Raw genomic sequence first — 14,808 nt, forward strand, 5'->3', positions numbered from 1 at the left:
AGTGTCTCTACATCTCAAGTGTATAGAAATCATTTTGAGGCCTCCAAAGCCTGATGTGGCTTCAGTATCATCACTGACTTGACGAGCTGCGTTTGTTCCCGTCTGTTTTCGGGTGCGGTGACAAAATCTTGATTGACAAGCACTTACATGCAAACTCCTCAGAAGCTTCCAGTGGTCCTCTGTGTGGCAGAGCAGAGTTTGACTCGGTCTTATCTAGACCTGATCCATGTCAGCACTCCTTTGAAGCGGGTTCATTAAACCCCCAGGGTGCGCTGCAGCTTCCTGGACGAGGCCTCGTCAGGTGGTGTCCTTCCGCCGAGCTGGCAGAATCCCGGCTGTTGGCGTGTGGCCGAGGTTTCCTGGAGTTTCATAGGTTGATGTTTTGGACCTCTGCTCCGGTGACCGTCTGTAACCCAAAATCAGGGGAGTTCTGTTTTAAATGGATTTGTTCGCTAAATCCAGATGTGAGAAATACAAGATTTAGCATAAAATGTTCCTCTTCAGCTGCGGTGCAAATGGCCACACAATACAAATGCCTCTAACTGCTATTAATATGTAGTTATTATAGCTAAGCAGCTTCCCTTTGTTGTTATTTTTCTTATTAAAATTTGAAATTAGAATACTGACATTAATGAGGATGGTAGCTCTTGCTAGTACCTGTGCTGTCTCTGATAGTACTGATCAGGCTGTACTGTGAGTGGAGCTGGTTGTACTTCACTCAGAGGACGATTGTCTCTGAGTTGTGGTCTGGAGACGTTTTATCAGAGCACGAGAGACGGTTGACTTGCTGGAGCAACATGCAGCGGAGCAGAACTGATGAAACACTCCAAAGACTGAACTTCTTTATATTATACTTCCTCCCCTTGTGAATGGTTGCTAATGAATTTTCAACCTTGTCAATTTAGCATGGAAAGTTTGATGCTTGTGAGGCTTTCAAAAGCAAACTCAAATTCAACTGCACATAATAAGCCTTCACATTCAAGGGTGTGTATTGCCTTTATTCAACACACCCCAATGTTTTGCTCTCTTCTGGTTCTTTCACGCTCGCTGCCGCTAAAATCAATTTGAGGCTGTGTGAATGTATGGAGTGCAGTTGGGAAGTGTATTGTCCATGCTGCTGAGCATGAAAAATGTTTTCCTGGACAAACCAACTGGATGCAGGCAACTCCAGACGGACTGTGGACTATTAATCAGTTCCGTGTGAACAAGTTAGACCTGCTTGTGGTGCAAGAACGCTCCTTGGGAGAGAGGCGACTTTCCTGGTTCGCTTCTTCTGAAAAGGAACGTTTTCTTTTTCTTCCTACGGGAATTGTTCCAGGGTTGATACGGACTCCTGCTGGCACTGATCGTGGCTGCTCCAGCTTAGAGGAGCGAGCGTGTGTGTGTGTGTGTGTGTGTGTGTGTGTGTGTGTGTGTGTGTGTGTGTGTCAGAGAGACATTATGATGGCATGCTATGTGAGGACATTGAAAGATGGTGGCCATTACAGAGATGAGGGATTTGGCTTCCGCTCTAGGGGTTGATGGTGCATACCCAACAGACGCCACTGAGCATCCTGGGAAAATCCGGTGAGTTGCTACCAGCGATGCCATCAGGCCCTGTGTGTGTGTGTGTGTGTGTGTGTGTGTGTGTGTGTGTGTGTGTGTGTGTGTTAGGCTACATCTGTTATTCTACTGTTCCTCTCAAAGGCCCTCAGGCAGCCTTTAAATACTCAATCACTGCAGTAACACACACACACACACACACTCAGGAGGTGCAGGTGGATGGTGAATGTGTTGAGGAGCTAAATGGCTGAGGAGCTCAAGTGGTTTCAATTATCCTGAAATAAAAAGAGTAACATGGCCTCGGTGCTCCGGGGGGACGGGTGTGTAACCGGGTTTTTTCAGTTTGCTGCTGTGATTTTGAAAAGTCATATTTCATCAAAATGGTTTCATTAGACATCGGAGTTCAGGAAGTTGACAATAAAAGACCAAATGTCTGTTTGCACCGCAGCTGATTTGAAGTCTTTTGGGGCGAATTTCGACAAATGTCTGACGATGAGAGCCAGCCGTGACCCAGAGGTCAAGTCTTAACAAGTTACAAGTCAAGATGTCATCAACGACAACAGCCAGCGATGTCAGTGAGTCGCCTCTGCTTGAGAAATACCTCACTATCATAACTCGCGCCTGGATTTTCAAAACATTTTGTGAACCGTTGGCGCCATCGAGGAGGCCGCTCCTGCTGAGGGGGTCGCCTCAGAGACCCGGCTCTTATATTTAAGTGAAAAAACTCAACAGCTTTGAAATTTGGACCAAATCCCCATTTTGATTGATGGATTCACTGACTTTGACTGTGCTTTTCTCATCTGATGGTGTTGTGTTGCATGTAACTCCAGTCAGCTTGAAATGAATCTGATCCTTCTCTCGCTGGGTTCGTTGCGTTGAACATCGCTACGCACCCACAGTTGTTATCCATTTGGATGACAACTTGCATATTAATAAATGATACCATTTACTGTTGAGCAGCCAGTTTCATATTGAGTCTCTTCTGATGATAAAACTTCAGTCGCGTCTGTCACAACACGATAAGAGGAAACCAGTGAGTGAGCGTGTTGTTATCTGTCAAGACCCAACTGAGTATTAATCATTCACCAGCAAAGAGAACTCACGTCTTTCTTTTAATCAATGCTCAGTTTTATCCTTTATCAATAATTCAGCGCAAGTGTTTATTGTATCACATGTTCAACAGGTACTTTATGATGTCATCGGACGTGACTCAGCCGAGCAGAAATGAATATCAGAGCGGCACGAGAGCAGCGAGCCAACAGTTGTCAAACCGCCATCTGGTTTGATGCTGGAGCCTCGTCCCACCATGTGGTGGCTGTCAAGAGGCCAGCGACTGACCACGGGAGGACCGTTCTCAGGGCTCAGTCTGCTTCCCGTCAGGATTGGCTCGCTTCTCACGCCGTGATTGAGTGGTCTGTCACAGCAGTGTGTGTGTGTGTGTGTGTGTGTGTGTGTGTGTGTGTGTGTGTGTGTGTGTGTGTGTGTGTGTGTGTGTGTTTTCCCAGTCCTCCCATTCTTTCATGCTGCATTGATCTGACTTTGAGACATCTTCACGCTCTGATCGATACTATTCAGCCGTACTGATAGATGATGTCATGGTGAATGGAACCGTGATGAAGGTGCGAGCGGTCAGGTGGGAGCACGTTCTGATTCCAACACTTCAGGAGTTGAAAGGTGTGTTGATTTGTGTTGTTTTGTTTGTGGGATTACCAACTGTATGTGTGTGAGTGCGCTCGCTCTACAATCCACGGGGAGTGTCTCTGTGCCACCAGCTACGGGACTCAGACCAACATGCTTTTGAGGAAGGGAGGACAAGCGTGAAATTAATTGTTCCACTTCATCTCCGGCCAGCGCTCTTCTTTTGAGGGAACAATTTGTCGACTGGCGTACGAGGGAGGCTGTGAGAGGAGGGGGGCAACGATTCTGTGTTCCTGGGAGATCCTGGGATCCAGCAGTGATTTCCTGCTGTGGGTTTGGGCCGACGCTCCTGTCCCTGAATGCAACATCAGTCAGAAAGCCGTTGTTTCAGTCTCGCACTCTTTTTCTCCTTGTTGCTTCAGTCAGACTCACATGCAGCAGCACAGTGGCAGGAAACCGAATTAACTTCAACGAGGTGATGCCTCTGAGCTTTCCTTCCTCTCACCTGCTCCCCCCGCGTCCCGAGCCACCGTGGCTGTAATTACAAACATGGCTTTGGGGAGTCAGCGGCGTGCATGAAATGATGACACAGCAAGACGATTGTTCTCCTGAATTTTTTTTAGCAAAAATATAAACTCACGCACACACAACAGTTGTGTTTTATTCAGAGAGAAATTAACCTCCTGAGATTTAGTGAAATAAATACAAAAACAACCCTATATGACTTAACTATTTCACATCCAGTACTTAGTATTCTACTTCAAAGTATACAATATTTGGAAAGGACAGAAGTAAAGTCCAGCAGTTGTTTTTAATGTCAGCCTGAGTTTGGAGAGTTTTTGTGTGTGTGTGTGTGTGTGTGTGTGTGTGTGTGTGTGTGTGTGTGTGTGTGTGTGTGCGCGCGCGCGCCTAAACCCCTTTCCAAGTGTTCATGACCATTTAGCCTATTTCCAAGCTGGTGGGGGTGAGGGTGGATGTCCTAACCAACTGTGCTGGCCCTCAACCAAGCCAGAGACAACATGGGATTCAAACCAGCGACCTTCTGTGTTGGCAACATCAGCAACCTCTGCATGTCCTGGTGGCCAGACTGTTAGAAAGTGATGCGCTGTAGCCAGACGGAGTTTCTTCTTCCTGCTGGCACCTGAACCCCCTCCCCACAGCAGAATCTTAGCTTAGCTTAGCTTAGCTTAGCTTAGCTACTGAACCACTTCACCAGCTTCCTCCCCACTCAGCAGCAGCTGCTCTACGCCCGCTCCCCCACTGACTGCACCTCTCACCTTCCCCTCTCACTCTCTCACTCTCACCCTCCCCTCTCACTCTCACCCTCCCCTCTCATTCTCACCCTCCCATCTTATACTCTCCCCACATATCTGTGAGCCTTGGGTGAGATGGGGAGATCTCAGGCCCCTTCCTGATGTGTCTGGAGAGAAGCCTCTTTGGACGTAATCAACTGAAGAGAAAAAAATGAAATAAACATTCCATTTTAGCATCAGAGCAGTTAGAATAGTAACTTCCTTCACTTCCTTTTTCAACTGAGCAACACTACCCTGAGGTGACATGAAAATATGTTTATTCAGTTCACTCCAAGGTTTTTCATGCTCATAAAAACCTTCTTTTATATGTTTGCTCGTGTCAGGGGCTTAGTAAATCAGAGTCGATTAAATGGACTCATTCTCTCGTACTGAACACACAAATACTGTGTATACTCACACACACACACACACACAAACATACAGGCTTTTCTGAGCCTTGTCTATTTCATTAATCAAACCAGACTCATCCACTTGAAGCCAGACACGCAAGCAGGAGGAAACTAAACAAACAGAGCTGCTCTTTCTGAATGAAAACCAAATACCAGCCTGAATGAAACAGGATATTATAGCGTACACACTTGTAATGCAGATGCTTGGCTTCTTGGCGCATGCTTCCAAATTTGCTTTGAATGTTCAGTTTAATTTATGAGACCAGAGAGGCAGGAAACATGTCAGCGTGCTAAAAATCAATGCTGGAACAAATATTTTGGCTTTTCATTTGTATTTACTGGAATTATGATGGAATGCTTTAGGGTTCTAACGAGAACCGTGTGAAGGCCATTAATGAACATGGTTATTTACATGTGTGTGTGCCTGTGTGCACATTTTGGAAAGTGATTTTAGTGAGAGAGAGAGAGAGAGAGAGAGAGCGAGCGATGCAACCAGCTGTGAGATCATGTGTGAGTGGGCCAAGGTAAAGTGGGTACTGGTGAAGCGTTAAATGAGCTGGGATTTGGGGGATTAGGGTTCAGTCTTCCTGTGAAATGAAGTTTCCCTCCTTCATTAATCACTTTATTATCAAATCCAGAGGACACAACATATGTAGATACAAACACAGTATGTTATTTGTGTGTCTGTGCTGTAGAACTCTGATCAGTAGATGGACACAAAGGAAACAGTGACTGCATCTGCCCACCTTGAATAGTGTGTGTGTGTGTGTGTGTGCGCGTGTGTGTGTAGTTAAGAGTGGATGTAGTGACTCTGATGTGCGTCCCAGTTGGCGCTGACTCTGTTAGAGAGATTAGCGGCATCAGCGCGTTCATGTGATGCAGCACAACAACAGAGGTCGGAGACACAAGCAGGGTTGACTTACAACTGTAGAACTGCTTGTTTCTGACTTTCCGCTGTGGACGCGCCAGGACGCCTCAGTCAGTGGTTCTCAACCTAGGGGTCCTGAGATCATTGTTTGATCGTGTGCTGATCAGCTGGCCTTCAGGCTGCACCTTAGCCAGCCTCTCCGCTGGCTGTTCATATTAAGATGGAGCCTCCACTTCCACGTGTAACTGTTAAAGCTGAAACTGGAGGTGAGGTGCTTTAAAGTGCTTTTCCTGTTTTGCAGTTACAATGTCTTCCTCCGACTCTTGCACCTCCTGCAGCCTTAAATGAGCCTGAAGGATGGCAGCCGGCCGCGTTGGCTTCTTATCCTCACCGCTGGTGTTCCCTGCCACTCCAGAAGCTCAATTTTCCTGTTCTGCCATGGCTTCGTCTTTCCTGCACCATTTGTAGGCCTGCAGGACCTCCTCTTTGGGGGTCTTCCTTCATGATGAGATGCTTTTGATGCTGCTGCTGGCACAAATTGCTAGCGACTGGGAGACAGTTGCACCTAGTAACACAAAGGCGGTTAAAAAAAGGGGCACCAACTATAGATAACTATAAAAAATTAGTTTTGGCTAATGACTGTGCATGACAGAAATAGCATCAGAGCAGGAAGTAGGGAGAGAAGTTAGAAATCAACACACAAGAAAATGTCATAGATTTGTTTTGAAGCAAGTTGAAGACATTAAAGAGGAGCCACACAGGGGCGAGTTTGTAGGAGGAAACTTGCAGACGAATGATCGAAGGTTGTCATCGATTTGTGTCAAAGCATCAGCGGGATGGAGCCCGAGGATGAGTGTATTTGGCTGTTACAGCTGTGTGACTTGCTTTCCGCCTGGCTCAGAAGCAAAGGGTGGTGAGTGGCGTGCTGCTGTCAGGCCAGGCTGAGTCATTTTAGGACGTTACAGGTGTTTTTACGGTAAAATAGACCGACAGGAATCAGAAGGGGAAACAGAGGACATCTGCTGTCAGGAATATGGACGTGACGCTGCAGTGCAGGAGTCCGAGGAGGCGCAAGATATGGGAAGGGCAAAAGTACCTGCACTGACAGGAGAACCACCTATGGCACCGGCACTGCATGTTTTGAAGTATCACATTACAGAAGTTGAATTAACAAAAAAAAAAACCTCAGTTTCACAGAGGAAGTTTTTTACTTGAGGAGGTTTTTGTGTTTTTTGCAGAAAAATGAATATGCAAAACAGGAGCTGGAGGCCTGGAGTTCTGAAGCAGTGGCCTGCTGTTGCGCCACCGTCATAACCTCCAACTTTACCTGCATCTTCGGACTGCATGCAACATCTCCGATATGAAGAACGTTTACACGCTTAAAAACATGGCACTAGAGCACAAACGTGGTCACTGGTAGTGTGAAAGCAGCCGGAGCAGAACAGGAATGACCTGGATGGGAATATCCTCAAGGACAAGAAACCATTTCTTTCATTCATGTTGATAAATTGAGCTGTGAAATATGAAGTGGGTGGGTGGCTGCATCAGGAGGTTCCTGATCCTCACGGACTGGCCAAGATGGAGAAGGTTCAGTTATGGGCTGGACTCAGATGATGATGAGGTTTACAGGAGCACAAGGATGGTCGCTGCTTTTATAATCCAGCAGATGGCAGTAATGCAATGATCAGGACACCAACCACCAAAAAACACAGCAGGAGAAGAAGTCGGGGCTGCGACACCAGGATGAGGCGTCCGTCAACATCAACCCAGATCACCGTCTGAAAGAAAGGCTTGCAGAAAGAAGAAAGAAGAAGGAAAACCTAATTGGTGGTAAACAGATTGAGGTGAAGTCCAGAAACCTTCCCGCTGTTGCCAGCAGTTCCAGGTACCTCTTTCAGTCACGATGGTGGTACATCAGTTACATAAAGCAGCTGCAGTTTATGACTGCAGTTAGAATATTTGAACTTCATTTTATTTATCATGCAGGGAAAACCCTCACCGGACAGCTTCCTGTCTGGCCCAGACACACGCACTCATCAACAGGAGCTTCCTCCTGTCAGAGTTTCCACTGAAGCCTGCTGCTGAGGCTTCTCTGTGGGAAAATGGTGGTTCTGGATCTTTGTCAGTTGGCTTCGTAGTGATGGTGATGTGATGTGAAGGGGATAGCTTGAGGCTAATTGGACTGGGTCTGCTCTGGTCAGCCTGACTGAACATAGCACTGCAGACAGCCTGTGGTCAGCTGGACCCTCTTAGCCTTTCACTGACCACACAAACGTGATGACAAACACAGACACTTGGGCTCAGGCTGGAGGCGCTCTGGGCTGCTGGGATGTCTGTCATATCTGTCAGGTCAGGGTTCCAGTTTCAGAGACAAAAGGTGTGAATAGAGATGAGAGGAAATATCTTTACAGAGCTGGTGGCAGCGTCGACGGCGTCCGTGAAGGAATCGTGCACAGCGATGAAGAGAAGTGAGAGAGCGCAGAAATAAAGGAGACACTGAATAGAAGAATGATGGCAATTAGTGAGGAGACCAACGGAGCCAGTTCAGGTTGGAGCTGCTCACCTGTCAGCTCTGACAGGCCGACGCATGCAGCCAGGAACCAGGATTGTCCTAAAACCCCTCTCTCTCTCTCCCACTGACGCTGCAGTTGTCAGTTAACCAGCAGGATTATCGCTCTGATTTCCAGAAGGTTCTGGCTGCTCAGATTTGGCTTCTGAGTCATCAGTCGTGTTTGTTGGGTGAAGGACCGCAGTTACACCAGAGAGTTCTGAGGAAAGTGTCATTTACCATCTGTCTTTCTGATCCAATATACAAAAAAAGGGCCGTAGTTATCACAGCGACACCAGATTGAACAGTTTGGCAGCAAACACTCGATGCTATGATTCGGAAATAAAGATGCAACTCCCCACTGATAGAAGGAGCTTTTAAACAGCCTCCATAGACTGGAAGATGGACACTTATCTCCTCAAAGGTACCTTGATGAATCCAGCCCACTTTACTAATCTCTCTAATTGCTACCAGAAAAAAAAAATCCCGTCTACTTGACTCCGGAATTCCTCTTGAGGCCCTTTTCTCTTCCATGACAATCCCGGCGGTGTTGCAGGAATGTCGCACCTTCAGGCGCACACTGTAACTTCATGTCGAGATAAGAGCAGACATCAGGATTCAGTGGCGCTGAAGTATGATGCTCGGTGTCTGAGCTGAACCTTCGCCACGCCTGAGAGCCACCAGCAGCAGACGTGGTCCTCCTTCGGTCCCGTCGATCCCAGTCCAGGAGACGATCTCTGTCCCCCGTGTTTTGCCTTCAGGCAGCCCTGCTGCAGAGTCACTGTACAACCTTCCAAAGTACCGTTCTTTTTTCTTTTTTTATAAAATAGTTTGACTCAAATTGTTTAAGTAGCAAGTTGTACTTTCAGCTCTATTTTGAAAGTTTTAGTAAATTATGCAGACTGTCGCGATATTTATTGTGTCACGCGGTGTCACAATATACGGTGCTCAGTGCTCTGGCGCCCCTCCTACGGTGAAGCGCTGGCAGCCCCGTCAGCCGCTCGTCCTCTGCTCATCCATCATCTCCTTCCTCTGCGGCTGCCTGTGCTTGCAGCTGCTGGACCTTTTTGCGTCGACACAGTTTACTCTCCCGATCAGACTATTTTCCCCACCGCTGCCTCTCTATTTGTTTTTCAGTATCAATTTTTCCTCATCTGTCCGTCTAATTGTGTTTTAATCTCGACACGGAATGGATGGAGCAAATGCAACAATAGCCAGATCGTTGCTGACACGTCACTCCACGTCATCTGTCAGTGTCTCTTTTTTCTGCTTGATTGTTTTCACTGAGGGCTTTTTAATCAGTTGACATTGTAAACTGACTTGTAGGCACTGCTCACTCAAGTAAAACGCTTTGCTTCCACTTGTCACCTTAAGCTATAACTTGGAGTTCACTCTTTAAATTTTGGAGGAGAAAAGTGTTCTCTGGTTGGCAGAGTCCTGTAGTTTTCAGATGATTGCCTAAATCCAGAAGCTGCTGCCTGAGTGTGTGATGCCGTCTCCTCCTCCTCCTCCCATGATCTCCCTCTCCTCGCCCTGCTCCTGGTGTGTGTGTCGCTGTGCAGGAGAAGCTAAGAGCATGTGTCTAAGCAGGTTGGCATAACATTAGAGGGCACCCTGTACGATATGACGGTAATCTTCTGTTAAATCCCCCAAGAGTGAAACACAGCTGCCTGCAGCTTTGCACATATTTCAAAAATGGTTATCTTTTCTTTTAGTGTACCCCCTCACTTATAGATCGTGTGTGTGTGTGTGTGTGTGTGTGTGTATATTCCTCATGTTGTGGGTACATAAATCTATCATCTCTCAGGGGACAGAATGAAAATCCCCATTACATAAGTGAGTAACTACAGGTGAGGACCTGGGTTCAAGTCTTTGAGTGGTGATGATGAGGGTACGTTTACAGGACATTATTTTAAGGTAGTGTGATGTCCCCTGAAGGGCTGGAAGTGTGTGTTTGTGTGTGTGTGTGTGTGTGTGTGTGTGTGTGTGTGTGTGTGTGTGTGTATGTGTGTGTGTGTGTGTGTGTGTGTGTGTGCGTGTGTGTGGAATTAGCAAGACTTTATGTCACTGTCCCTGGTTATGCTAAGCATGCTAGCATGGGTTTATAGAATAATGTGATTTAGTGTCGTGGAGATAATGAGGGCAGCAGTGTGTCATCGCTGCTTCTTGGGTGGTTGGTAAAACTTGAAGGTGGCTGATAATTCTCTTGGCTGAGCTGACTGGTTTTGTCTGTGTGGAGATTAGGATGGAGAAGCAAGTCCTTCCCAGCAATACGGCACTTTAGGAACGCTGGTAATTTCTGTTCACAACATTTATTTCATGTCTGCTCGCTCTGAAACAACAATCTTCCATCTTCTCTTTGTCCTCGTTTTTCTCTCAGGGAGGTCTCCATATTGAAAGCCGACCTGCTACACAGCTTTTTTTTATCAACAATTTGCAATTTAGGTTTTCACAAATAATCTTTTATGATGAAGATAAACTTTTTAAAGGCTGTTCACTAAATAAAAAAATCTAAAATAGCAGTGCTTGTGCAATATTGTAATATAATTAAAAGTTGTAGGCCTGCAAAAATGTAGATATTAATTTTCATTATTTCACTAGAAATGCAAAGCAATGACATCACTAAAGATGTCGCCTCTCACTGGAATATTCATGCCTTTAACAAAATAAAATGGCGTTGTGTCATAAATTGTTGCCTGGTAACATGAATGTGTGGGTTGTCTTTCAGAAATACAAGGAGTTTGAGCGGGCAGTGCGAGTGGAGGAGATTGATGGGCTGCGGCTGGTGAAGAGGCTGGCCGAGGACATGGAGGAGATGTTTCACAAAAAAGCCCAGGCAATGAAGGTACTCAGTGCATCACGCTGGTCTGTTCTGGAAAGGTGACTCATGAGCACAGGTGACCCACAAGATGAGGCTGCTCCTGTTCATGTGCAGCAGTCGCATTAGAATCTTAGCATGGTTGCTTACACCCCCCCCCCCCCCAAACAAATCATTTTAAACTAAGGAGTCCATTATTCCTTCAGTGGTCTGAGCTGAGTGAACTCTCCTGGTTGGTAAAGAGTTGTGTGCAGTATCCCGTTGCTACGGCGAAACCAGACCCCTGATGCATCTGTGTGTGCATGCGTGAGTGCGATGTGAAAGAGTGAGTGTCTGGAGTACGGTGACAGACGGAGAGAGCCGGGGATCCATCCACCGGTGTCGGTGTCACTTGATTGATCTCAGGGCAAACGTCAGCATCAGAAGCCACCTCAGGGAAGTAAAGCGCCACAGGAGAGATGCTCAGTGCAGTTTAGGAGCAATTCTTTTTATAAACTGGTGCTGCGTGATCAGAACTCAAAGAGGCTGTGATTCCTGCGGCGTGGATTCTGTGGTTGAGATCTGGTGCGTTCGTGAACGTCATCACTCGACAGGCAGCTTCCTCTGAGCTTGTTGCCTTCTGAGACGCGCCGACACTGCTGAAACGTTACTGGCAGCTGCTTCGCTGGCGCCAGTGACGAGAAAGCGCACGATCTGTTTTATTTTTTCAACCGTCAGAATGTGAAATGTAGAATTTGAACAGCAGTCCCAGATTTTTGCAGAGGGCACGTTTTCAGTCGTTTGGGGGACTTTTACTGGCAGATGAGCAGGAAGCTCTTGTTGCAGGCAACATTGTGAGAGATTAGACCTTCCTCATTTGCATATATTACACGCAGTGTATTGCTACAAATCTGGTTGAAAGTTTTTGCTCCAAACCCAAACTTTGTCCTTTCATAAAGCAGCCAAGTTAAGGTTTATTTTCAGAGGAAGGCTTGTTTAACCTCTAACTAGCAAAAACCTTTTACACTTTACTTTCATTACTTCACATTCAGATTTTAAATTAAAAATAAGCAAAAAGATTTTTTTTTGTTCTTTTGTAAAGACAAACCCCAAGTAATAATATTGTACATGCATATTGTGCTTCTGTTGTGTGAGTATGTGTGTTAGCCTGAGTCATAGCAGGTGCAGTTCAGGATGTGTCCACGCTGCACTGCTTCTCGGCCTGCCGTCTAGCTCCAGGTGATAGATCCTATCAGGACAACACGGTGCTGTTAACAGAAATTGGATTTCTCTCTGAGAGTCTGGTCGGAGGATACAGACGAGCCAGGCAGCAGGCACAGATGGTGACAAACCATTTCCATGCTTCAGCTTTACTTCTGCCTGTGTTATTATTCTTATGTCTGAACCCTTCGCCTGCTTGGATTGCATGACCGTAGCATTCCTGTCTCCATTCCACACACACACACACACACACACACACACACACACACACACACACACACACACACACGACTCTTGACATAGCACATCCAGAAGATGAAGTATTGCATGCTAATATGAGTCATCTTTTCAAAATACTACTCTTATACAATGACTGCTGGCAGGAAAGCACAGTTCTAATTGGATAGCAGTGCTGGTTACGTTGTTTTCTCCTTTGAAGGAAAATTGAGGATTTAATCTACAAATAAAGAACATTGTTTTGGCATTAAACCACCGCTACACCACTCTATTATTAACTGTATTTAAGTTATGTAACTGTCACATTGACATGTCTTGTAAACCCGTCGCAGCCGGCTGATAAATGTACCTTCTGACGAGAGTCCTTTTCTTTGAGCTGTGAGATTAGATGTATTGAGTCTAGTGACATACTGTAGCTCTCTTTGTGTGCCATCTCCTTGAGAGTGCGTTAAACCCCTGGAGATACAAGCACTCGCCGAGCTAATGGCTTCTCTAAAGCCCTGTGCACGAATGCTGGATGCCTGATAATTGTTCATCTCAGGGGGTTGTGTGTGTGCATGCATGTGTGTGTGTGTGTGTGTGTGTGTGTTTGTGTGTGTGTGCACGTGTGAATGCATGTGTGGAATAAAAGTTGCAGGGCAGAGATGACTAAAGGTTACAGGAGGAATGTGTAGACGCTGGAATACTGATGCAGATGGAGAAGAAACTCTGCTCCGTCATGATTCTTCTTCACCTCCACGTTTCTCATTTTCTGACAGTTAGCCCTGTGATGAATTGTTAGCCGTGAACACACAATGGAAGTCAGTGAATCTGTTCTCCTCCTCTTCTCCAATTTCTCTCCCTCTCTATTACCAAAACTCTCATCTGTCTGGCCGAGTGTGCACACTCGCAGCTGTCCTCAAACATCCTTCTCTCTTTTGTCTGTCTCTCCTCTCCAGGCCACCTCTCCCCATCTCTCTGCTGTTTTTTTCCTTTTTTTTTGCTAGTGGCGCTTCAGCGATTCAATTTCCGTGCAGGCTCTCTGTCCTGTCCGTCACCGTGGTTTTATCTCGCCGTCTCCACGTCGGTTCCCCCTCTTTATCGCTCCCTGCCACCTGTCGAGAGACAGAGGCTGCTGCTGGGAGAGGCTGCACCTGTAAATATGTATGTCAGCCTTTTAAAGTGTGTTTAGGTGACAGATATTTTCTTCTTTAATTCTGTCTTACAATAATTGACATGATTTTAATAGAGGGAGATGATATGAAACATGATTATAAGCTTCATAGTACTTTATGTAGTATTAGCTTCCTACAGGGTGTTTGTGTGTGTGTGTGAGTGTGTGAGTGTGTGTGCAGGCGTGCATTTAAGAGAGATGGACAGGGTGTGTATGTGTCTTCCATTGAATTTCGACTCAGTGTTTGATTGTGTTCATATCTCTGGTCTCTCTATTATCATCTTCGCGTTATTGTGGTGAGCCAAAACAGAGCAAAGACGCTCGAGGGAGGAGTTGTGTCTTGTGGCATTGTTTCAGCCGCATTAATTACAGGTCAGACTTTCTACATCTGTAGCCATGCGTTCTTCCCGTCCTCGTCTTCCCGACCGTTTCAACCGAGGATTGTCTGCTGGCTAAATGTCGGCAACAGCAGAGTCTTAGAGCAACAGTGAGCGTGTTGCCGTCAAAGTGGCGAGGCGTGCAGCTATTGTAATGTGCTCTTTGAAGTCGAGCACGACTGTGTTTCATGTGACAAATGCACTTCAAAGCAAGTGTGGATGCTCCGCTGCTAGGACTGCTTCTCATTCTGTACCTGCTGATATCATTTACCTGTGGCAGCTACGCCTCCGTAGCTTTCACCGTGATTAGCAGTGTAGAGGGCAAGTCTGCATGCTTGTGTGGTTAAAAATACGGAGCGCAGGCAGGATTAGAGAGAACCCTCCCCTCCAGCAGCACCTCACGTGAGCGTATTCACCTGTGGGCGTGACTCAGATACGTCTCTCTAATTAGAGAAGCTTCAGCATTTAACTGCGGGTTCTTTCAATTGAGGGAAAGTAGACATGAAGTAAAATCTGTGTTTAAAAAGAAGCTCGTGAGAACAAATGAAACATATGCCACAATTACAGGAGTGGATACTTGCAACAATTGCACTCATGGAAACTCATCGATCAGTAAATCTCTTTGAAAACAGAAGCCCTGATGCAAGAACATCTTCACACAAAAACCCTGAAGATCCCTTTCGAGCTTTTTCACCAAGCACTCATGCTGAAAGTTGGGAATGACA

The 14,808-nt window shown here is 46.2% G+C and overlaps 1 protein-coding gene across 4 annotated transcripts in view; it reads left to right on the forward strand.

Annotated features, from left to right (window-relative positions):
* Window positions 1–14,808, forward strand: part of LOC147256709 (voltage-dependent calcium channel subunit alpha-2/delta-3-like) — a 103,163-nt gene that overhangs the window by 8,702 nt on the left and 79,653 nt on the right. For all 4 annotated transcript variants that reach the window (XM_086214930.1, XM_086214928.1, XM_086214929.1 and 1 more), the window contains one exon: window positions 11,027–11,143. In XM_086214930.1, the coding sequence (XP_086071056.1) occupies window positions 11,027–11,143 (117 nt within the window). The remainder of the gene's footprint in view (window positions 1–11,026; window positions 11,144–14,808) is intronic.

This window comes from Aulostomus chinensis, chromosome 9 (assembly GCF_037954235.1).
Source record: "Aulostomus chinensis isolate RoL2024-O1b breed Wild chromosome 9, RoL_Achi_v1.0, whole genome shotgun sequence".
NCBI lineage: Eukaryota > Metazoa > Chordata > Actinopteri > Syngnathiformes > Aulostomidae > Aulostomus > Aulostomus chinensis.